Here is a 26174-nt window from a genome sequence, read left to right as displayed (position 1 = left end):
AGTGCTTGCCGAGGATAACGCCAACTTTGAGACATGCATTTTAAATGTCTGCGACGAAGTTCATTGTATATATTTAGCTCAATGCATGGAAAGGATGCTTCGTTGACGTACAGATCCGATCATTTTTATCTCAAAACTAACGCTAGTTTAAATATTCCCTGCAGATATGTCCCAGTAAATCACTGGCTCCAATCCGTAAACTGCAATGAGCACGCTTTTTTAGAAGGTTAATTAGTAAAACTTTTAATGGACTTTTTCTCTTTACCAATTAATGACCGGGCTTTCGAGTATAATCCAGCTCATTGAATAGATTTGCACTATATTCAACAATCGATTGCACACAGCGAGAAAAAAAAAAAACTGTGAGCGCGTGTCAAGGCGCTCTAACATCGATAAACACTTTTGCACAGTGAAACAGGCGGACATGTGTTTATACTCGTCAGCGAAAGGAAAAATTGAGTTATGCTTGACAGCGCTCAATGCGTCAATAGCGAAACTATAGACGCATTAAACCTGTGTTAGATGTTTAACACTTTCAGTGTAAGCGCCACGTCAAGCACCAGCACAACGTGGGCACCTTGGTTTGCCTCACGCAAATATGTCGTAGCCTACACATCACCATACATCCACAGGCGTGAACAGACGCCTATGGATGCATGGTTATATGTAGGAGCCCGGTGAGCTCGCCTATATGGCGTGCTCATCATCAGACTCTTGACAAATTGGCATTCACGAGCCCTCGGTGAAACCCGAGCTTAAACTGAACACGCCGAGAGATGACGGGCCACGCCGCGTCAAGTTATTTACATTTGGTGAGGGAACGAATATAGCTTTCACAGATCATGGTCCTTCATGTACATCACGAGTGCTAGAAATCGCACTTATCAAGAACGCAATCAACAGCGCTAATTGACTTAGTTAGTTCATGGGGCGTGCTGCAGTCGCCAGACTGAGCCTACAATTAGCATGCGCCAGGCCCGTAGCCAGGGGGGGGGGGGGGGGCTAGCCCCCCCTCCCCCCGAAATTTTGCTGAAGTACGTGCTTTTACCAAAAATAAATAATAAAAATAGGTGTTTTTCTGAAATAGTCAAGGTTTTCAGCAAGTGCCCCCCCCCCCCCTCCCTGAAAAAAATTTCTGGCTACGGGCCTGGCATGCGCATTCGCTGGAAACCCGGCATCTTTAAATCGCTATCGGAAATGCATCACGAAAATATGTGGCGAAAAGGCATTGCCTTCTCGGTCAAACTTCAAAACGCTGTAGTTTTTTTTTCCATCTGCAGTGCTCGTAAACATTTATTGAAACAGCAATGCATTTCGCTAAAATGAGTTTTCGACTCATTGCCCGAAATTTATATGTGTACTTTCCACCCATTTTGCATTTGAATTAAACAGCTTGCTAACAAATATTCGTTAATTACACGAGAGCAACTGTTAAGTATTATGACCGATAAGGAGCATAAAGCCCTTATACAAGCAACATTCTCGTAATTATAGCTTACAATATTGGCGGCACGTACACATAGAAACGGCGTCTAAAGGATGCGGAAATGTCGTCCCATGGTGGTGCGATCTTGTACGCGTTCCAAAATAAACACGGAGGCGTGGCATTACATCCAGCCGCACGTGACCGCACATGACCGCACGCGATTGGTCAATGCAGGGCCGTGACGTCTGTCGCGGTTCACATGGGCCATTCGTGTGCGGCTGGATGTAATGCCACGCCTCCGTGTTTATTTGGAATGCGTACAAGATCGCACCACCAATGGGCATTGCAGATACGACGAAGCAGCGTTACTTCGGGTGTACAAGAGATGCGACACACGCCTGAATGATGCCTCGTGGGTCGTCGATGGCTCAAACGTTTCGAAACTATTTCCAGCATATCTCGCTCGTCACGGCCTCACTTTCACGTGTCTCCAGAGCGCAAGATCCGGCAGCACGCAGCCGGCAATTCAGGGTCAGCATGCGGGGCTGCGATGCTCCGCTTTTTCACGGCCGGCGTGCAAGCTCTGAATTGTACGGAGCCCGCGCCTCGTAGGAAACCTGCTCGAACACCCGACACTGACTGCTCTCGTCGCTATGACAAAGCTCCCCGCGAGCCATACAACTGTCGAAATAAGCGGCCAGTGATCCAATGAGTACGCCTTTCGAAACATCGTAAGAATAAATCCGTTTCGCGTGATAACGGTACTGACCCAAAAATTCGTAAAATCGGCGTCGGGAAGATCTAACCTTCGCAATACCGAGGATGCTTGGTAGCAAAAGTAATAAACGCAGAATACTATGCATGACAAGGCGTATACCTCTATCCAATCCGGTTCGTTTGGATGCCCGAAGTAGCACGTTCCTTTCGTTCTTGTCGTTCCTCTGCTTTTCGAATGTTTGCGCCACTAAGTCATGTTTACCAAACACCAATTCGCTCAAGAACAACTCATCCCGTTCACAGACCAAACATAATCAGTAATTGACTATTACAGAATATAACCGAATTCATTCGACTGAACGAATAATTACGGTTGCATGCATATGGCAAGTGGAACCGGGAAGGCGAGCTAGTTGATCATGGCTCATACTTCAAAGCGCTAACACGACAGGGTCAAGGGAAGGACACAACACGAGCGTCAAAGTATGACGACGGTGCTGCACGAGAACTGCGCAGCGCAAGTCCGAATCTATGCCGAAGACACGTCAACCAAAGAGGTGAATGTTGGCTAATTTGCTTCAACTTGGCATCATGTCGGTGTGTATATATGCACGCATGCGTGCGGATGTTTCAGAGCGCGCATGTGGATCGGTGGCTCCTGTCGTTTTAGTTTATAAATAAAAAGGTTGCTATTTTTAAGCCCTGAACAAAGGTGCTCTTTTTTGTACCCCCACCATGGCTCGCCGTTCACTTTCCCGCAACTACATAAACAGATGGCCATGATTCTTATCTTCGGTTTATGAAGTTGTACACTTTCGTGCAGAATAGTGGACCGGTCGTTCTCAGAGCTGAAGATTATCTTAGTTCTCTTAGTGCTGGCGCATGAAAAAAAAAAAAAAAAGAGAAAAGAAGACTGCTTAAAGGGGGAATACGAGCAACAACAACAAAAAAAAAAGGGGGGGGGGAAGAATATGCAAACAGAAAGTCAGAACGGCAGGGCATAATCCATGAACACAAGATATGAAACAGGACAATGATGGTAGAAGCAGTTCGCATACAACAATGCACAAGGTAAACGGAAAACACAAAAGGAGGAGAAAAGGCCTTGTACAATGTGTGGAACTATGTTAAAACAGCGCAAAGCTAGGAAGAAAAAAGAAAAGACAAACCATGACTGCGAGTCATGAAAAACATCGAGAATAACAATAAGAAAATAAAAGTTAAACTAACGCTCCAAGCACGAAGAAGAAGAAGAAGAAGAAGAAGAAGAAGAAGAAGTAGTAGTAGTAGTAGTAGTAGTAGTAGTAGTAGTAGTAGTAGTAGTAGTAGTAGTAGTAACAATAATAACACAACAGGCGGGTTCTTCTGAAAAGCGTCGGCATGGCGCCTGGTAAAGGCGCCACGAAGACAAGGCAGCTTCAGCGCGGGAATAGACTGAGCGCGCAACACACGAACGTCGTCGTCTTCTGTGCTGGCACCAATGTGAGCAGGTATAATAATAATAATAATAATAATAATAATAATAATAATAATAATAATAATAATAATAATAATAATAATAATCCAATTACTATACTATAGCTACTATATTCGAAGAACGCCGAATCCCAACTATATATATATATATAATAGAGATTCGACGTTCTTCTAGCATAGTAGGTCGTTCTCGTATGTACCACATGTACCTTGAAACCAAATAGTCTGATAGATTACCATGGCCGTCATTTACGTTCCACTTGGCAAAAAAAGGAAAAAAGAAAAAAGGAGGCTGGATGCTATACGTGGCATTGCTTCCAAGGTGGCGACATTCTATGTGCGCACCAACAGCATATCAGCGTGGCGTCTCACCAATGCTAATTCAGCACGGCTAACAAAACGATCTTTTCCCGCAGAGACAAGGAGTGGCCACAGCAGCGCGGAAGAAAGAAAAGCACACACTCACCGCCGTCGCCGATGAGCCGCATCTGCACCAGGCACGGGTCCTCATTGTGCTCCTCAAGCACGGTGTCGTCAGTAACGGTGAGCTCCTGCCGAAGTAGGATGAAAGTACTTAGTAATCTAGTAGTCAAACACCTCACTGCGGGAACAGGCACACAGCTCCGATAATCAAACATCATAGAAAAGGGTGGATGGAACGAACGGAGTGACGACACATTCGTCTAGCCACGATTCAAAGGGAAATTATTCCATACGCTAAGCAAAAGAAAGTAACAGAGGCACGCAGAACGGTACGAGATACTGGAACGAACTGCAAGACATCTGAACGGAACCAGATTCTTTTGCTCTCCGCGAACCCAATAAAGTGTATTCGATTTCTGGAGGAGCGATTTACCTATAACTGAGAAGCATATATTTCCCTACGGAGTGTTATTGTTCCGACTACCGAGCTCTGGCACACGTAACCACTTATTGCAATGACGCCAGACAGAGTAAATTCCAATACGGTCGCGTGGGCAGAGGAGCTGATCCCCGAGAACCGAAAGGAGCACTCACCGGGCCAGGATGAGCAGCCATACTGACAAGGATGCTGCTGCAGCCACGTATTTTAGAGGCAAGCAAAGGATGCTGCTCCACTGAGCATCGTCAACGTGTCCATGCAGTGCACGTGCCGTGGCGCGCTCTCTGCGGGACAGACACGAACATCTTCCTTTTTTTTTCGCGAGTGTCCTAACAACGCAAGAAAGGCGAAGAAGACGACTAGGTCAAGCGGCTTCAAAGTTGAAGCTGAACTTTACAGCTTAGCTTCAAACTAGAACAACGCCTGCTCCAACTGTCTTGCTGCTGCGTCATTTTCGTTTTATTGCCGGTCTCACACCGTATACTTTCCACGCAAATGAAAAGTGGACGACTCTGAGCGGTCTGGGGCGCATCGAATGCGCTTGCACTGTTGCCATACCAAGCAGGCACACTTCCAAGAGCCGTCGAAAGTGTCGGCTCTCTTCCAGCCGCTCGAGATCCGCGCCGACCAGCAACGCGTGAAAGAGGGGGATCCGCGCCTGGCGGAAACGGCATCGTGTCGCGGCTGCGCACGCAGGATGTGCATTCTTCCGCTTTTCCCGTCCTGCTGCCACCGCGTGGACGAGGCGACCAGCCTTGAACTGCGCCTTGGCAGGGGTCCCGGCAGCGGCTGGCTGCCCGGACCTGCCTCGCCGCAGAGCGCAACGACCTTGTACGCGTCGTTGCGGAGGGCCGTCACACCCACAAACGACCAAAGGAAACAAACCGGGCACAACACCGAGAAACGCATCGCATGCACGGGGAACGAAAGGCTCACGACTCGTGGCACAATTTCCGCGTCTGCATTGCGATACCGAGAGGCCCGCTGGCGAGGCCTCCTGCAGGCCCACTCGTGAGTGCTCTGCGTTCTCGAATCGAATAGTGCATATTCGATATACCGAATATGGGCACTGAGAAAAATGCGATAAGTATTCGCGCAAATGCCCGTGCCGACTCCAGCAGCAGTGCACGGGAAAAGAAAGCGTACAGTAGACATCGTTTCAGCGACGAACGACTTTCTTGGATTAAGAGCATGGGATTAGAGACAAAGGTTATTTGCAATGGTCGGAATTTATACCTCTGGCGCATATAAGAATTTGTGCGCAAATCAGGGAACTTTCGAATAACCACGCTAACCTTACAGTTCCAAATGCAAGCTCGTCGACAAGCAAGCCCTATTCAGCGCGTAGGAGCCCAGAGACTCGTGCAAGCTTTAAAAAAAAAAAAAAAAAAAAAAAAAAAAAAAAAAAAAAAAAAACACCCTAACTTGGGGCTATATCATTGCTGTGCTCAAATGGTTCACATCATAGGACTGTGTGGGTCAAAACGATGTTACGTGGAACACGTATGTAATTTGCGGCTGAACATTCAACACCTCAATGGGGGAGCGAAAAAAACGAAGACACAAGGCAGGAACAAGCACATGACAGCGCCGTTCGTTCATGTGTCGTGTCTTCGTTTTTGCGCTGCGCCATCAATATATTCAACCAGCACCAACTCGACCAATTCTTCGAAATTCCTAGCTTGCTCGCAGTATGGTCATATGCGACTTTCGACGCTGTAAACGTAAGATTTTTTATATCAAGTACCATTTTTCCTTGACCTTGAGAAAGTTGTATGCTGACACTCGTCCCGAATGGTGCTTTTTGCGTCCTTCTAATTAATAAACCACCAGACACTCTTTGCACGTACCATTTGATGTCAGCTCATGTTCTAAGAGGCGCCGCCCCGTACTCAGTATTCCGACCCGTGGCAGTTCATGTGTTGCACTCTCCCATTTCAGCGAATGCAGTTGCGGCTACTTTATCGTATCTTTAGTGCTCACATTCGTTGGGAGGTCACTGTTGGGGCCTTCACTTCTGTATTCTTTCGGGACATACACGCCACTGTGCGGCATTAGAACATCTCGCTTTGATATGTGACAAATTCATTATTATTTTGCAGTGGCGTTTGTTCGCCTGTAAGTAAGGGAGCTTCCGGTGTACATTTATGGGTTATTACACTGTGTACATACAGCTGGGCCCGTATTTCACACAGGTTCTTTTCCTGCCATTCTATAGATGTATTATGAACTCACATGCACGCGCGCGACTTCGTGTATTAAATCGCACTTTTTTGCAGTTTACTATGGCAGTGAACCAAGTGTCATCAAAGAAAAAAACTGACACGCTACTGAAATACCCGCGGCTATTAGAGGTAGTCACTGTGTCCTCTTCATTCGCTTGTCTTTACGTAAGGTACCGTTCATGTATCAGTAAGTTCGCGAATGTCACAAGACACATCCAAGGATGTGCGCAGAAACTCGTACAGCCTTTGCGTAGCCCACTGGGTGCAGTTTTCTCGGCGCTGAACGGACAGCTGCAGCGCCTCGTATTCAGCCGGTCTCAAAGCGGCGGATGGAGAACGTTAGCTCCCTGCGAGACGTAAGCTATACATTCGCGTCACTGGACGGATCGCTTAATCGGTCTGCAGACGAGTGTGACGTGGCTGAGTTGCAACGACAAAAGGCAACTCGCCAGCGGTTTCCTCGTGCGAGGCACGATTCAGCGGCAGCCACGTCATGATCGGCCGCAGGGCGGCGATACGCCAACGTGCACCGAGAGCGAGACATTTCGCTGCGACAAAGCGACCGAATCGGCGCGCCAGAAGGGGAGCTTTTTCTTTCTGCACTTGTAACGTAGCCCACGGGAGAACTGGAAATTCGAGAATGTCGGAGAAAGCCCCCCCTCCCCTTCCCGGTGAGTCCACCACCACCTCGACGATCCCGCCGGCGTTCTTCCCACGCGCGGAATCGAGAGCCACGCTTTTACGCGCGCGGCTCCACGAGAACCGTTGTCAGCGGCCGATTGCGCGGACACCTTTCCGGCGGAACAACCGTGGCTGCGCACCTGGCACGAAGAAATCGCGTTTCTCCCTCCGCCTGCGCGAAGAAAGGTCACCAATGTGGCGATCGCGCGGAGGAGATGCCATTTGCGCGTGCCAACGATCGAGCGAGTCACGAGGACCCCACAGCTGGAGTTCCGATAACGGCAGCAAAGAAAACAAAGGCGGCGATGTCCGCACACGCTGACGATTACAGCCTGAGCGAGGTGATCAGCGCGCCCTCGTTAGCCGGATGCAAACACAGCGCGTCCTTTTAGTTAAGGTGTGTACCAGGGGCGTAGCCAGAAATTTTTTTCGGGGGGGGGGGGGGGGTTCAACCATACTTTATGTATGTTCGTGCGTGCGTTTGTATGTGTGCGTGCCTATATACGCAAGCAAAACTGAAAAATTTCGGGGGGGGGGGGGGGTTGAACCCCCCCAACCCCCCCCCCCCCCCCCCCCCCCCCCTTGGCTACGCCCCTGGTGTGTACAGTTTCGAGCTTAAAGACGAGTTCGAGCTTAAAGATGTAGCGCGCACTTCTTGCATGACAAATCATGAAGTTAGTAGCGTCAAATTTCGTTGCTTCTACTTCTACAAAAGTCCATAAACGCCAGCTTGGCACTTTAAATGTGAGGAATAATAATAATAATAATAATAATAATAATAATAATAATAATAATAATAATAATAATAATAATATTTCCCCGGTTTTTACGCGCACAAACCCCGATATGATGAGAACGCGTTATTTTAACCACCAGAGGTTCTTTAACGTGCACCTACATGTAAGCACACGGCTGCTCTTCCATTTCGCCCCCATCGAAATGCGGCCGCCGTGGCCGGGAATCGCACCGGCGCCCTCGAGCTTGGCAGCGCGACACTGCACACCTGCTAACCTACCACAACGGCTTAAGATGCGAGCATATTCTTCTGCAATAAACACTCCATGCTGGTGCCAGGTTTGCGTGTCAGGGAGAGGGCCAAACTGCAGTAGAATGACCGGTTGGTGACTAATCGTGAAACACGGCACATAAAGATAAGACATGCAACGGCGACTACCGTGCGCTCTTTGTGTTGTATTCTTTGCGCTGCCATCTCGCAAGACGAAAAGCTGGCATAGTCTTAATTGATCAACTGCTTTGACACTTACGCAGGATAAGCAACCATCGGGAAGGCAGTGGCTGTATCAGAGTATAATTAAAACGCAGTTTAACTACAGGTGAATTACGAAAAAATATCCAGCGCAATGTAGATTTTTTGTGCAGAGCCCATACAGAGTGGAGGAAAGACGACGAGAAGTGTCACACAACACCAGAGTTCGCGGGATAATAGGGTCTCTTAATACGTTTTAGCAAGTTTTTCTGTGATTATTATTGAGGAAAGGAAAAAGGAACCTAATTTCTGTCTGCCTTGAGGCGACACGGCGCAGTGCCTTGTAGGGGTGGGGGTAAGGAGGGAATGAAAGAATAGTAGGAAAAAATAGAGAGAAAAGTGATAGATCCATCCATCCAACGAAGAGAAAAGAGGACAGGAAAGATGTGGGAGACGATCACGGGAGTTCAGGGACGGGACCACGAAACACAGCCAGAGGCACGATGCACAACATCGACGAAGCGGCGAAGGCCCCGACGATGAGCGGCGCACGGCATAGCGGGCGAGGCGACCGCCACGGGGCGCCGATCAGCGAGAGGTACGAGGAGTAGTCCAGGACATCGCGGCCGGCACGTCCGTCTTGCTTGAAATCCAGCGAGCGAATCTTAGCAAGTTACGGAAACACGGTACCGTATTACCGTACATCTCCTCATTTCCCACTCGCTGTGCTTAAGCCGCTCCCAGTTCCAGTGACAGTGCGTCCCCCGAACGTCAGGTTCCTCGTTAACAGTGGCTGACATGCAACAATGAGGCGTGACAACCCCACAGTGATTTTTGAAAAAAAAAAAAAAAAAACATTTGTGGCGTTGGGGTACCTCCACTGAAACTAGGAGGGACAAAATCACAGCGAGCAAGGAGGGGCGGTACCGCAATGCCGTACCGTATTTCCGTAACTTGCTAAAAGACTATTAGTCTATTACCGTACTGTATACGGCACGGTATTACTGTAACTTGCTAAAACACCCTACTCTTTTCGTCTGTCGTTTTTCCCGAGTTCCGTAAGTTTTTTTCGAAAAGTACACCAACTGACCCCCCTATGCAAGCTACTGCAGCTTAGAACATGAAGCGTGAACTTACCGAAGAAATGTACGGACAACATAAGGTCAACGTCGGAGCACCAACTGCTCTCACTTCGACATGCTTATCAGCAGAACAGAGCCTTACTGCTCGCACAAGCAAAGCCCTTTTACACTTGCGCACTCGATCGCTGAGCAGGCCATGAAAAGAGCCTAGTAATACGCAGCCATCACAGCACCCATCTAGTTTTTGGGCGTAGAACCGCCGAAATTATTTCATCACTGATTGCATGAATGCGACATAAAGATGTGCCTTAGGACGCACTTTTACAGCGAAAGCTGTTTTGAGATCATTTCAACGGCCGTTTTTGGCGCCGTAGTTGTCCGCCGCCGCCGGTGTCCGTAACCACTATCGCTCGAAATAAGAAAAAAAAAAAAAAAAAAACGAAATAAGAAAAAGATTTCTAGGTTGGAACGGGGTCCGAACCTGGGCCCTCTGCGTGGGAGCCGTTGTACCTCAGAGCCATGCCGGTGCTTGGAACTGCTTTGCAAGAAGACGCTATACAGGCTTCATGTCCAGAAGGAACCACATTAACATATGTAATTTAGTGTGGTAGAAGAGTGAAATAACAACCACGCACCACACAACGCGAATTCTGTAACCAGGCGTCACACAATGCGAATTGCGCAACGAGTGGGCTGTTGGATGCTTCCAACCCATTACAAGGGGCTCTGCAATAATTCTTCATCGTCATCAGGCACAGCACCAACAAAGCGCATAATGGCTTACATGTTTTTAGCGGGTACCACGGCTCTCCGTTGAATGACGAAAAATGGCATAGTGGCTGTTTCCCTACTTCACAGAAATTATGATGAGTTATAGCGTAGTGGGTTCCTCGCAAGTGCACTTGCATTGGTTGCCAAGGAAGCCCATAAGCCCATCATCCATTTTCTCAGGGTCTCAATAAGTTCTTCCCTCCTCTCTCTGTCTCTCTTTCTCACGTCAATGTATGTTATATTGCATGATGGGAGAGTGAAATAGCGACCGGGCGTCACATAATGCGAATTACGTAACTGGTGAGCCGTTTAAAGCTTCCAACCCATTACAAGGGCTGAGCCACAATTCTTCATCGTCATCAGTCGTCACGTAAACAAAGTGCACATAATGCCTTACAGATGTGTAGCTGGAACCTCGCTTCTGCGCACAATGATGAATAATGGTGTTGTAGGTGCTTCCCAACTTCACAAATATTGTGATTTATAGCGTATTGGGTACGTTGCTAGTGTACTTGTATTAGTAGCCCCAAGAGTGTTTACAACGGGCTCTAGAAATGCCGCTCTTCCAGCTTTCGCTGTGACTGTGCTGCGCTTTCCGCGTAGGCCTGGCGTTTTTTCAAGCATCGTCTCCATTGTGCAATATTGTGTAAAATCACGCAAACATGGAGTCTCGTTGCATCGCAAACAACCAACCGGCAGAGTGGAATCTCCGCGGCATGTTTGCAGTGCTGTCCACCTGGCAACAGCATCTCGGCGTTCCATTGTGGCCTAACATCTGCCGCGGGAAAGGAGCAGCTGTTCTCGCACTGCACGCAGCGCTCCCCTCTCAGCGCGCAGGTCGGCGAACTCGCACGAGACCGGGCTCGGTGCCCTTGCGCAAGACCTGTAGCATATCTTCCTTCTCGACAGGGGAGCACTACTTCCGTTTAAAACAGCCGCGCCCCGCCGTCTCCACGGGGACAGAGCGAATTCGGGCGCCACGCCACACTTGCCAAAATGTACACTGACGGTGCGCCTGCTAGCGGCTTAAGAAAAAAATAATAATAATTCTCGGTTTTACGTGCCAAAACCAGGACACCATAATGAGGCACGCCTTAGTAATGGGCGAATGAGCTTCGACCACCTGGGGTTCTTTAATGGTGTGGTGACAAAAATTTTAGAATTTTCGTGTTGTTGCTGAAGCCACTGGTGTCGAGAGTATCGTGGTGCCTCGGAACGCACTGAAAATAGTTTGAATTCTATTACCCTTAAAAATCACTTGCGCTTTCGATATCGAAAAGGCGGTTTTACAGTGACGATTTAACTCGTGTCTTACTAGCAGCAACTCTGTCATCTGCTGTCAGTTTTGCACGTAAACAACGATGAGTGAATTGTCGTCTCGGCCGCATGCAGGACGCAGAGTTCGCTAACCGAGCGAGCTGTGTTGACTCGTCATAATAATGGCCATTGCGGTAGGGTAGGCTGGCGGATACTGGGCGACGAAAACATTAAAATCAAACTAGAATATTTTATATAGGCAATTCCTCGCTCAGGTGTGTGGAGAGAGTTGACACTGCACGAAAAATGTCCCTTTTGCGATGCCTCAAAATCGTGTCAGTACTCATTTAGTGTGCACCGAAAACTTCGTACACGGATGTTTCCGCCTCCATTATTTTCGTGCAGCGGCGTCGGTGCAGAGCAACACTTTGCATCTTGGAGCGGAAACAGCGAGGGCTGAGGCACAAACGACAATATCGCTGTGTTGCGTGTCGCAGTTCTCGTACCGACGCGGACACTCGCGTGTATTCTCGCAACCGACTGATGCCACACATCCGTCCGTTCAGCGAAGGCACCACACCGAGGTAATACTTGTTGGCAGTCCCGTCTACGCACCGCTCAAGAGAAAGAAAAAGCTGTTCCAAGCGAGAGTCACAACGCTCAACAAAAAGTTGTCGCGAAACCCAAATCACCACAAAAACAGCGACACTTCTCCACGCACATGCCGAGTGGTATCGGCCGCCTTCCCCCGAGGGGCCCGGCGTGAACGGGCGGCCCAGATGTCGGCCGCTCTGCCAGGCGTGCATGCCGCGGGCGCGTTATCGCTAGAGCCGCAAATACGCGACACAATCGGCGCACTTGCTCGACGAGCGGCAGCGACACACACCGGCGCGTGCGTGGCTGTACCGTACGCACAGAGAGAAAGATGGAGGTGGAACATAGGACAGCGAGGGCATTTAGTCGGCCGTGACTGCTCACCCGAACATTGCGAAGACGCCATCATTTCTTACGCTTGAAAACAACGTGTTGTTGCTTAACTGAAGTCTATACAATTAACCGAGTGTATAAAATAGGCACAGTGCAGGGCAGCCTTGCGAGAAATTCCTAAAAAAAAAAAAAAGCTTTCTTCCGGCTACACGTCAATTTTGTGCTCCTCAAGTTCTGCTACCGTTTATAGCAAATACCAACGCGTAGTAAAACGGAACGAGAAACACTAAGTAGGACGAGCGCAGACTCTCAGTAAGTACACTTAAAAAGACAAATGAGACAACGTAAATGTTAACGTGATGCCTAAGCGATATATAATTCGCAAATAAAATTATGCAGAACGCGTGGTTTTCCTACGCCTCATCATGATAGATGGAAATTGAGAATGCTGGGCAAAACCACGTGGTCCATGCTGTTCTGTTGAAATATGGAGAAGTTGCGGAGCCCTGTGCGGTAGAGAAAAGCCGTGCTCACCCGTGTGTTGTCGTTGTAGGAGACAATGACGGCTGTGTACCACTGCGTAGTGCCCTCGGCACGGTAAACCTTGACACGGTAGCCGACCAGCACCGAGGGAGTAGTGACGAGGATGCGCTGGCTGTCCTGAAACTCCACCCAGTGTTTTACCAGCCGCCGGATCTCGCACTGTTCCACACAGCACTTCTCGACGTCCACGTCGCGCTCCTGCAGTACACAAAAATACCGCGGCATCAGCATACGAACATTCGTACTCTTCTCTCGGAAGTCTCAATCATAAACGACAAGCATGTTGTACCGTATATACCGTGCACGCTGGCGCAGTCAAGTGAACAACTACGAGTGCCTCGCGCAATGTACACCCTTGCAATTTTCTTAATAATATAGCGCGGGCGTTGGCCCTTGGACTTGGTAGCGCCAACTATAGGCGACAAGTAACGAGACTTCCTACAAGTTGCGCAAGCGCAGGACGCCGTTTGCTGCGCTGTTCGCTTAGATATGCGTACACGCAATCAGCCTTATCTGTGCGGTTATGTGTTCAGAAAGCCGGCGGAAAGCTGATTGTCAAATCACTGATCTCGTTTCTTCTCGCCGAAACTATCCTGGCGTCGACGCTCGTGCGATATTAAAAAATTGCAAGGGTGTACAAACAAAAAAAGCCCAATGCTGTATAGAAGTACGTTTTCGACACCGGCCAAAGGCGACGTGCGATAAGGCGATATATATGCAGTGCACGTCTTTGCCAAGAAAGAGCCCATAGCTGAAAGCATTAATGTTCGCTAGCCGTAGAAGCCAGAAAATACAGTGACCAGACACGCGTTCTTTTGTTCCTTTACTTCACTGGGGCTCCGTCAGCACACTACGATAGGTGACACGCATCGAAAGACTCACAAATTAGCTGGTTCAGTGGCCTTATTTTGCAAGCTCTGTCTAAGGCTATCAAGCCCTCGTTAAAGATATATCAAATAGACCATTTGACAGCACGGCAGGAAAAGAATCTGTATAGCAGTCCACCGGAAGTTTCCTTACTGACAGGCAAACAAGCGCCACGACAGAATAATAATGAACTTCTTACGTATCAAAACGAGATGTTCTCAGACTACACAGTGCTGTAAGAAATAATATAGCAGTAAAGCAGCGAAGGCTCCAACAGTAACCTTCAAACGACTGTTAGCCGTAAAGACGCGATAAAGAAGTCGCGACTGCAATCGCTGAAAGGGGGGAGAGCGCAGATGTGGTAGACAACACAGCACAACACGCAAACTAGGCCACGGGTGGGAATACAAAGTACGGCGGGGAAAGACGAGCTGACAACCAGAGATGCGTGTATAACGAAACGAAGAAACCAGTGCACAAAAATGCAGCGTTCGAGGGGGGGGGGGGATGAAAGCATACTAGCGACCGACGCAAAACGAAGGAGCTTCCTGTCTATGCTGGCATGCGACATATACTTTGTGGAATCCCACTATGCCAAATCAGTCACAGTTGGCAAGTATATCGGCTAATGCTTATATAAGATGCTGATCAAGTCGTTTGTGTATCGACTTGTCACTTAAGGTCGCTGCGCATTCCTGCAGGTTTTAAGGTGACGGCTCGGTTGGGCCAAAATGACAATAACGCAACAGTCCACCGATAATTCCTGCGCTACTAAAAGTGAATCTCACTATACACGCGTTCGATTAAAGATGTAACCTTTCATAGTACTTTAAAGCAAAAGAAAGCCGATCCCGATTGAACCAATTGGCGCCACAAAGGTTTTTTTCCCCCTTTTGTAATGTTGGTTGAAATCGAGTGGTCCAGGCTAAGGGCGCATGTTCGACCAATGCAGTGCTCTCCAAACTTTTGACTGTACTAAATTTGGTACACAATTCACCGATTCATAACCCTCGGAAATAAAGATCTCGGATTTATAGCGAAGTATGCATGACAAATTATCCGTCGCACCAAGAAACTGTCGGCCAGCGCTCGCGGCAATCCTTTCGCAACGAGTAAAAGCGGCCGCTGCACTTGTGTCCGATACTCGGGACCCGTCACAGCTGCCAAGAGCGCCGCCGTTTTTTTTTTTTTTTTTTTTCCTGCACGGACAGCCAACTTCGCCAACGGTTTCACAAGAACGTGCGCTCTTTCGTAATGTCGACGGCGTAGAAGCTCCCTAGCCCGATAATACAATGCCTGCCTCGCAGAGACGTGCTGACTCAACTCTGATTGCAACGAAAGAGCTCGCGATGTTGACAGCTCGCCAGCAAAACGCTTGATATCGGAGCTTTAGTTATGCTGTACAATTGTACGGAAAACGCCTGGCCGCACAGTGAATCTTGCGTCCGACAAAATGAAGAATACGCACTGTCTGCCCACACTGCTGCGACAGGCCGAATTACTGTATACCGCTTATTTATTTATTTATTTTTTGTTCTCTTCCTCGTTCATATAGTAAACGCTTTGTATGTACTTTAATCCCCGACAGCAACGAGTTCGAATTCGACGTTTTCCCGTAGTCAACGAAACACCGCGACGGCTCAGCGACCGCGCGGAAGAAAATTTCAACGGACATCGCGCAATTAAAGCGTACGAAACAAAACTACACCATCCAGAGCTTGCAAAGCGTCGAGGTCAGAGCGGCATTTAAACGCTTTCCGGTCGTCGGCTCTGATCTCCGCGGGTAGGACGCGCTGAATGGAACTGTTGCGGCTTCTCCCCCGCGTAATGGCTTTCCGCAGGCCGCCGCCATCTATAAGCGATTAGCTGACTCGCCGCCAGCGCGTTCTTCCGCGAACGAAGCCCGCCCTTTTCTTCTTGGAAGGATGCAAACAGAAACGCCACGATAAGCGGAGGTCGAGAACGTCGAGCGGGCGCGGTCCTCCCTCGCACAGCAAGGGCGCAATTACCGACAGGGGGAGAGGGGCCACAACAAAAGAGCCAAGAAATACAGCTCGCGTCGCAGGTGCAGTGAACGGGATTGCGACACGATGCGCCCTTGCAAGACACCGCACAGACGGCGACAAACCCAGTTGGCCGAGCGAGAAAGCCGTTCACGCCATCCGTCAAGGGTATGGAGACAGAAGGCGCTTACAAGTACGCAATTAAGAACTGCTATTGACGTAAATAGACGTTACATACTAGATGTAAATAGGGAGATGCAACTCCATTTCTGCGCGTGGCTCAAGAGCGCACCGAAGGTAGACACATCTCAAACGACACCGCGGGCATGCAGACAATGTCTCGGAGAGAACGCTGCTTGGCGAGTTGCTGCGCCACTTACCAATTCAACGCATGCGTCAGAGAAGGAGATGCACCCGCAAGGGGAGGAAAGTGGACTTTCTCTGGAAGCCTCGCGAAGGTCGATCCACTGTGCAGCTCAACGCCTGGTTTCTCAACCAAAAGGCGCCTCACATAGCTCGGGAATGAAAGCGGCAGTGAAGCGGTACGTGTGACTTGCCCTTGAAACGACCTCGGGGTGTTTACGAAAGCGCCAACTTATTGCGGTCCTGCACCGGCGGGTAATCCAGATAGCGGGCCTGCGATAATCCGACTCAAAGCCCGCTTGAGCAGCGATGTTCGGCAGACGTGAGCTGGACCCCATTAAGGCAACGAAGGGCCGGCTACAGTCAACGGGCGCGCAACGTCGTCTTATTGCACGGCGGATACATACTGCGAGGATTAAGTCTCAAAAGCAATATCCTGAGGTCGCGCTGCCTGCTGCTAAAGCGTAGGCATTCAACGTTTCGTCTGCGTCCCGAATAACTGCCGATTCTGCACGGACGAAGCGGCGGCACACGTAACAGTGTAATACAATATACATGTACTATTGTATTGACAGCACACACAAGTCAGCCTATGAGCGTGTCATGCGCAGCTGTTAACAATGCACAGCTCGAGCGCTTTGTTCAAATGATATCAGTGCTGTCTAAAACGATGTGCATGTCATTCAGTTCTGTAAGCTCTGCCATCTACGTTGTATGCAAACGCAAATGAACTGAGACTGGTGCGTGTAGCTTGACGTGCTGTAGCAGTTCAGAATCTACTACCACAATTCGGGACGTCATTATGTGCCGTTTCGGATCAATACATTACCTCGAAAGTAACGACAGCCCACCTGAAGCTATAAACTACTTTAGTGGGCGTTTTCGGACAAGAAGATACCTCGCAAAAAGTGAAAAGGAGGAAACAAAAACCAGGATGGGACAAGCGAAGAAATTCTCGCCAAAGAACAGATCACCTTTCTTTTTTTCGGCTCAGCAACGACAATGCGAGTAGATTTCAGCAGCTGAGCTAAGGTTCAATACAAACACAGGAAAACTGCCGCGTCGGCGTAGAAACAACGTGCGCTTCTTTGTATATATATAGTGGAACGCGGAAATCGTAACAGTCGCCATTTGCTCAGCGGACAACGTTGCTGCAAGACTTTTTCAATAATATGGTGCGAAACTCCCCGTACACGTCGCTCACTTTTCAGAATCCAACACACTGGTTGGCTATATGTCGTGGGGATATAGCGTCAATTGCTTCAAATAAATTACTAATTGTTATTCTTTCGCTTCGAGTTGCGTAAGGCCGCAGTGCGCAATGTAAACATGAAGCGAAGTTCCATAATCTCTGTTGATATTTGTAGAATCTAGGTCTGCGAGTACTTGTTCATGCTTAATGTGTGCGTGAAACTACGAGGCCGTTGCCAAATGGCACTCGCAATGCAAACAGTGAAATAGACAGATAATTAATATTTATTGATGAAACATGTGTGGTAAGTACTAAGACTTTATGCTTTATGCGTTTCCTAAATGTTGATACGCAATTAAATTCAGCAGAGGCGGTGCACACTAAAGTGATAGTTATGAAATACGTATCAGCTAGGCATTCAACGCATAACCTGAACTCGTGCAGCGAGCGTGTTCGTTTGCAATCGCAATCCGCCAGGATGCCTGTGGGAAATCCTGCGACCATAGTACCAGAAAAGATTACGAAAACGCTTGCGGCATTGAATGCAAGTCGTCAATTTATACGCGTCCATCGATCAGACATCCTGTCTGCGATGAAATTGTAACATTCTACAAAACAAAGGCTAACCGCGGCGACAACGCAATCGCGAGGCGGCGCGTCTGTTGTACTAATCTCCGCGGACGTTTTTCTATGGGCATACTGGAGTTTCCAAACTTTTGTTACTGACTAAAGTGTCGGACAGCCAAACAAAGCGCACTGCATTCTTGCGGTACTGTTGTTTTCCAACACGTCAACTGTGAGCACAACGCGACCTTCAAAAGTGGCGCACAATGACGCAGCAGAGGTGGTATATACGAAAAGGCTAGCATTTCACAATATACACTCATAGCAATTGAAGTGCAGGCAACGAAATGCTCCATTTGTACTTTCTCGAAAAAGAGAGACGATGATTTGGTTATCAGCTATTAACAAAAACAAGCGAACTAAAGACCTTGGTTGAAGAAAACGTACACTCGCCAACTAAAATAAAACAACAACAGATCTGACGTTTCGGCTCCCAATACAGGTGCTTTGTTCACAAAGAACGAATGCGTTGTGGTCTTTATTATATATGCGTCGCAAGACGCAACGCGCTTGCGTATACCTCAGGGTGTGGACCCCAGGTCCGATTTATCGTGTTAGTTGTAGATTGTATTCAAAAAGATTCGATGAGCAGTCGGAATGATAATGTTTTCTTTTTTTCGATGATCGATGCCGATTGCCAGTCAAGACAGTGTACAGTTTTTTCACTATGCTCTATAATAAACGCATATATAATAAAGACCAGCATGCGTTCGTTCTTTGTGAACAAGGCACCCGTATTGGGCGCTGAAACGTCAATTCTGTTGTTTTATTTTAGTTGGTGAGTGTACGTTTTCTCGGCAACCATGATTTTTCCTAGCCAGACGAGTGTTCGTCACACCCTAGACTCCACTAAAGAGCTTATCGCAAAGAGGATGTCACAACGAAATAAAGTTGTTACCACCACCAGAAGGCCACGAGAAGGCCACTACGAAACTACGCAAGTCGGGGAAAAAGACAGAAAAAAGAAATCGAGCTTCCGAATTGTTCGGAAACATGCACGTGTTGTGTCATCGCGCACAACCGCGATACTGCTCGGACTACAAATTGTAAGGAATGTACAAAATGTAAGGAATGTAAGGAATTAAACCTGCGGTGAACTTATGTCTGCAGTGGATATATAGCTAAGCGAAAACCACAACGAGAGACGCTTATTCCGCCACACGACGTTCGGCAAAGTGGAATATGCTACAACAACACGGTTGTGTGTCACTTTTGTGACACTCGTCGACAAGCAGGCGAGAATACTCGCAAGAGGCGAGAGAAAAAAAAAAAAAGATTAATAAGCAGCCTTTGAAACAGTGAATGCAGTGTGCACAACGAACCGCGCAGTGGCGAGTTATGATTACATGACAAATGGGCCCCCGTTACAACAAACGCCGCCCGCCAGTGGGCCGGCATGAGATGCGCAATACTGGCGCAGCACACTCTTTCGCGATAAGGCGCGCCTCTTCGACCTTTCTCCGTGGCCTCGCTATATATACTTGGGAGTTTGCGCGCGTCGCCGACCTGCGGGATACTAGTCTCGTTGCTTCATCGCGAACGCAACGCGCGCTCGACACATAGTACACACGGCAGCATTGCGAAACCGAGGCATTTTATTAGACACCAAAGTGCGGCAGCAAACGGCATTCGCGAGCAGCGACGGTTTCTCCGAACGACTTATGATACAGTGAGAGGGACCACGCTAGCATTTCCTTCCCGCGTTTGTTTTTTCCCCAGCAGAACAAAAAATAAAAATAACGGAGACGAAAGGACGATAGCGCGGGCCAGCTCAGCAGACGGGGTATCCTCTGTGTTTTCTGCCATGACACTGATCGATCGCCTGCTGCACTCTCGCGAGCGACATCAAAGCCAGCGCCGCCCGTAGAAGCAGCACCCGCACGGGCCGCGCCTTTGCGCCAACCAGGTGCGGCGCTTACCGACGCCTGCATGCATATCAGAAGCACTCGCCGCATCGCCAGTGAGAACGGCCGAATGTACGAGACCAGCGATGAGCCGCATCACAGCGGCGACTACATGATCCGAGAATGCTTTACACTGCCTATGAATCAGACGCTTTGAGCGGTTCGCACAGCTGCTTTTTAAGTTGACGAAATGGTCTATCGGCACTGGGTGCGTTGAGGCTCTTCGCTGTGAGTACATCGTACTGCTATAGAAATCGTCAAATAATGCAGTGGCGCCATTTTAAACAAAACCAAAGAGTACACCAGACCCTTGGGCCAATCAGAGCTGATAAGACGATCACTCTTAGAAAAAAAGTAAATAGTTAGTAAACGCATGCATTTACTAGTTTCGAGCGTATTTTATTACCTTAGCGGCATCCCTCTACTAGCCAGCAGCTAGTAAAGGTATACAGTAACTTCTGCCGTTACTAACCAGGGAAGCTTTCTTGGTGTTTTTAACTAAGTAACTACTAAGCCACCCACGTTGCCAGATCTTTCGTAAATGCCGCAGTATACTTTGCCGTAATCGTGACGGTCTTTAGCAAAATTTAAACCAACTTTAATTTATTGATTACCTTGGAATTAAAGTTTCGTGCTACGTGATGGCACACATATAAGCAAATATAAGCGCACACAATAATGTGTAGAAAACGTCAATTATGCTTCTAAATTCTGTGGCTCCTAACCAGTACGCGGTTTGCTATCCCAAAGTAGGAGCATAAATAGTCTTCAAGCCGCTGCTATAGAGTAGATATCGGCTACGTAAAAGTGTTGATATTCTGTGTGTGCGCTTGCGTGTTTGTTCTCGTTCGTGATCCATTCATGCCTCTATGTATGTTGCTGTGATAGGTACATGATGGTACGTGAAAATTACATGAAGTAATTAGCGGCCATTAGTTAATGTACGTGGACAATGCCACTTCGTTTTCTTTTATCCTATAGATACTTTTGTAATAGAATCATCTTGATATGTCAGTGCAGACGCACATATAAACAAAATAGGCGTAAACCTCTAATTGGCTAAATGTAGTCCACTAGAGTTGATACGGTTACGAAGTTGCTGGCGCGGTTACTAACAACTTAGTAATAGACTAGCCATTCGAGCTAGTACTATTCACTCACTAACTAGGTAGCAAATTTCACTAACCTGCGTTTTACTACCTTCACTTACTAAGAGCCTAGTGTATTTTGTGACAAGTAAACTGTTAGTATTTAGTTAGTGAATATACCGAACTGGTTTTCTAAGAGTGATGACTTCAACAAAAGGATGACATTCGACAGTGTCCAGAATCGCGCCTTTGTGAAGTTTCCTCACTGCAGCGACAGTACTAAGCATGACTTATGGATATAAGCGATAGCAACACACACACACACAAACACAAACACACACACACACACACACACACACACACACACACACACACACACACACGCACGCACGCATGTAGAGGTGTGCACACCTCTACCTACCTTTTATTTTGTCCAGACTTCTATCCAATGATGTTTTGGGCGTTGTTATTGGGATTGTGCAAAGTCGTTCAAAAAGTTTTTCAGTGCATGTAGTAACGTTACTGCGCGAAATGAAGGAACTTTTTGGCCGCTATTGCTCGGGCAAGCTAAGATCCCCTCGAATACACAATTCGCTCGCGTATACTATAGATGTAGGAAGCTGAGCGTGAGGACTCGGATAGAACAGTGGCAAGGTCATGTTCCGGGCTCCTTGCTGTTAACCGCGGGATATCCGCGAGACATTACTGATAGGGTTCCTCGATGGCGAATACACCGAGGTATTTACGAACGCAAGACGCGCTCGCGCACATACGGCTCCAAAGTCACTCAGCGATTTGCAATGCAAAGATAACACGACATGCAGTGTTCACTGCTGACTAAAATTATGTTACCGTCGCGATCGTGGGTCGCGCACGCACGACAGGCAACGGATCACAGAAGCCGCGACTCCGTTAGCTTCCTGAGAAGTGCCCAAAGGCAGCCAGAATTAGGTGCGAGAAAGAAATCTGTGCAGCGCACGCGGACCCACGTTGATGGCGTGCACTACAGTCGGATTCCTGCGTGCAATCGTGACGCAATCAACCGGGAAATGGCCGTCTGCGAGCTCAAGAAAACGGACTCAAGAGATTGCCAGTGGTACAAAGCTGAACCTTACTCCGACGAAGGATACATCACGAGCACTCCCAACTACTGTAGAATGAGATCGCGTATCTCCCAGCGACACGGACAGAAAGGTCGACGACTAGTTATTAACTGCAGACAGTTGAACCAAACATGCATTTGTATTTGTCTGTATTTGCGCGTGCAAATCAGCTAAAAAAATCAGGAGCTAAACTGCACACACACACAAAAAAAAGAACTATACTGCAGTGCCACGATGGATCCACAAACGTCAATTTTTATTAGCTATGTTTTCCTGTCAACGTTGTGACGAATAAGCCAACCCACGCTATCTCTGATGAATGCGGGCGCACTGTACGCGTGTCAGCCTGGAAGTTCCCTTGCACGCTTGTTGAAGGAAAAAGAAAGAACGAAAGCCTCCAGCAGAGCACCACACACGCAAACGCGACGGCGGAGACTGAGGGCGTATGCGCGCTTTCTCATACCTACGGAGAAGTGCCGCCCTCGGCAGCTATTTCTGGCTGCTGAGTTGTGACAACCACGGCAAGGAGACAGTTCATTCGGGCAGCAGTGGGAAAGGAGCATGAAGGCCACCCGCCTTCGGGTCTCCGCGACGCAACGCTGGACGCGACGAGTGAACTGCAGGCAGAAAGCCGCTGGTGCTAATACGGCTTTGAACGAAACGTGTACGCAAGCAAGTGCGGTGCGGAGCAGTGCAATCGCCGTGTTTTACGACAAGGGCCATGCATGTTACGAAACAGTCCTTATTCCACACACGACTGACGTCCCGCTATGTAGTTCAGATGATCGCAACAGCAACCGAAGAAGAAAGAAACCTCGCTGCATCTTTTAGAAAGCAGTGCCACTACAACGCTTGCGAAATATTGCCCCTTGGTTCACATTGACGAGGAAAAAGAAAGCTGCGACGGAACTCTCGTTCTCGGAACTGCGGCCGGCCTTCAAGGTGACCCCTTTTGGCCGCAGCATTTGTGCGGTACACTGCGGCCAGCGGTCGCTGCAAGGCGCTCAAAGTGACGTTAGCGTACTGCTCGCTCACTTACTGGTCCACATTGCGTGCGCTGAGCACAGTCACCGTGAACAGCCGCACAACAGCATTGTCAGAACAAGGTTGCGTACATCCCTGTCGCAACAATCGCAGCCACGGCATGTCATTTAAATGCTCAGGTTCAAACGCTCTAGGAAGCCCCAGCTCAAATTACTCGCGAGGCCTGTCGCCAGTGCGGATAGGTCAAAGTGCGGAAAAGTTACATGTGTGACAATATACGGTCACTTATACCTTTGGTGATGCGCGCTGCCACTTGGGATGGCCGTCTTCGTATAAACACTCGCGGGCGTTCAAATTACACGTTTGTGTGGAGCAATGTACAGAAGCTATTGGGCGCGAGGACATGCCGTGGCGCCACCATGCGGAGGCATCCCTGTGACGTGCAAGGTTGGATTGCTCCGCCAGCCCTCTGCCGCTCAGCCCACAGCCGCTTTCGCGTCTGCTTTTTTATTATTATTGTTGTACTTCACTTCAAAGAAATCCGGAAAATACTGCTGCGGCTTCATCACTGACTGTACGAAATGCTAAATAACTGCTCAGAAAAAAGTGCTACGTCCTCATGATGCCTTAGACAGCGTCCTGACTGCCGGCGTCGTCTGCTATGGCCACCGATATGGAAACCACGGGGGCCGCGCACGCTGATTTTGTAAAAGGTAACGAATCATTTCGCGTCAAATGGGCTTTAGCGCGTGCTTGCGGCAAAGAAACATATATATATATTTTTTTTTTTTGCTGCAAGAAATACGGGCAACCGTGCAACTTCATTCGTTTTAGGTTTGAATATAAAAACAGGCCGCGGTTGACACGACAAGCATGGGCAAATTTACATTCCTGTTTAGTTCACATAGCCCTATGAAGCACGACGAAAGCGGTTTCTCCGCTTTGTGGGAAGCAATCCAGTATGCTTAGAGATTCATACAGCCGCAACCTTTCTCATACGATTGAAGACAAACGCACGAGAGCCTTATGTACGCGCGGACCTCATTCAGTGTTGTAGCTAAATATAACATTTCACATGAGTTTGTCTGCGGCACGATTTTAATATATATCTGCTGCTTCTCGTTGCGCGTATTTTCCAAGGTTGTCACACGGCGCATTTTCGATCGCCACCAAGCCACATCGGGGTGAAAATTTTCGACGATTGACTCCGTTATTTAGCTTGCACAAACGGGCCAATCGCGATCGAAAAATACGGTCCCGATCAGGCTCGATTGCGACAGCAAGTGCACCGCGTGCCAGCCGGCCGTATTACTTGCGCACTTGAATGACCATGCTGCAAGGTGTAACTTACCGTGATCTAAATGGCAATATTATGTTGCTGTGAAAATACGAGCGTCCAGCATTTATAAAGCTTCATTGACAACCAGTATGACACTTCGAGGCTGCTGCTAGAAGGTGAATCAGTGTTTGAAGCTGGCCACGTTTTCGCCTGTAGCGTAAACCAACACAAAGAACAACTTACACTGGCTATGGGCTCATTTTACAGAAATAATCTATAAGCAAGGAACCCCCTGGGCTGAAGTCGAGAGTCTGACGGAAACCCGTGTGGTCGGGAAAAGACACGAGGACAATTAAAATAAACACGAGGGCGGCAGGGGGGTGGGGCGTCAAACAGCAGTGGAAGTTACGTCGGCGAGACAGCTAACTTCCAGTAAATACTCAAGTAGCACATGTATGACGTAAGGAAGGTTTCATCGGACGCACTGGCCGAACACGCAGACGCAACTGGCCACAAAATAGACTGGGATAAGGCAAAGATAACGGAAACAGAAAATAACTGGGTTCCTCGGCTTTATATTGAATCTCTGACAATCTAGACAATGGCGCACACGCTTAATCGCCATTACGGCAACTTTCCACACACGTCCGCACGTTGCCTACGTCATATTTTAAAACATACATAACCGGACTGTTTGCGCATTCATTTTTCACTGTGAACAATGCTGCCGTGAATGTTCGTGGTCGGTGTTCATTTTAACACCACAGGCTTGAAGTAACAAAAAAGAAAGGCGACAGCGGCATCATGCTCGTGAAAAGCAGGGTGGTGGTGAAAGCTCACGCCTGGCCCCTTCGCGTACGTAGCGCACTGTGCAACGGAGCGGAAAAGTACCATGCCGCCTATAATCTTTAGTGCACTTTTCCGGATTGTGTAGCTTCTAGGGGTCCACACACAAGAAGTGAGAGCAAAACAACGCTGTTCAAAAGCGAAATCGCGGTTAAAAACAACGCATTCAACCGTCCGCTTCCCTTCGCCAGAGCGAGGCGAGGTCACGTGATCCAACCCTGCACGTCACAGCGATTGCAGCGCCCGCGTCTCCAGTGGTGGGCCTCGCGCCCAATAGCGTGCCCTATAAGACCAACATCGAAGCGAACACCCACCTGATAAAATCGCAGCTCAGAGTAGTCCACGAACCTCACGAAGCGATCGGTCAGGTACTCAACGGGCTTCAGCAGTTGATCCCACACTCCAACTCGATCAATGAAGCTGATGAAATTCTGCAAAGACAAACATAAAACAGAACGACAGTCAGCATTACGAATACTTCCAGGCGTTTAGGTCAACGCCATACAGTCGCAGAAACCATTACTGTAATATCTCGCAGAGTCGCAGGACATTACCTTCTCGCGTGACACGCGATAGTCCTTTAATATAATCCCGGCCTGTTCCTTCAACGTCTTTGCAAGTGTTCAAAGGATGAAAATTATTGAGATGCCACAAAAACGGACGACGGTACGGACTCGAGAATTAGCGTTCAACGTGACGCAGTCAACAAAGAGCTATTCTCTTTCCAACAGACAGTGATACGTAGCC

At 48.4% G+C, this 26174-nt stretch overlaps 1 protein-coding gene across 2 annotated transcripts in view; it reads right to left on the bottom strand.

Moving 5' to 3' along the window:
- Positions 1 to 26174, bottom strand: part of LOC119379177 (probable JmjC domain-containing histone demethylation protein 2C) — a 230472-nt gene that overhangs the window by 70739 nt on the left and 133559 nt on the right. For both annotated transcript variants that reach the window (XM_037648384.2, XM_037648386.2), the window contains exons 3-5: positions 25742 to 25858; positions 13166 to 13372; positions 4086 to 4170 (exon numbers count right to left, since the gene is read on the bottom strand). In XM_037648384.2, the coding sequence (XP_037504312.1) occupies positions 4086 to 4170; positions 13166 to 13372; positions 25742 to 25858 (409 nt within the window). The remainder of the gene's footprint in view (positions 1 to 4085; positions 4171 to 13165; positions 13373 to 25741; positions 25859 to 26174) is intronic.

Source organism: Rhipicephalus sanguineus, chromosome 1, assembly GCF_013339695.2.
Source record: "Rhipicephalus sanguineus isolate Rsan-2018 chromosome 1, BIME_Rsan_1.4, whole genome shotgun sequence".
Lineage (NCBI taxonomy): Eukaryota > Metazoa > Arthropoda > Arachnida > Ixodida > Ixodidae > Rhipicephalus > Rhipicephalus sanguineus.
Note: the sequence above shows the minus strand (reverse complement) of the source record. Positions and strands in the feature narration are given on the sequence as shown.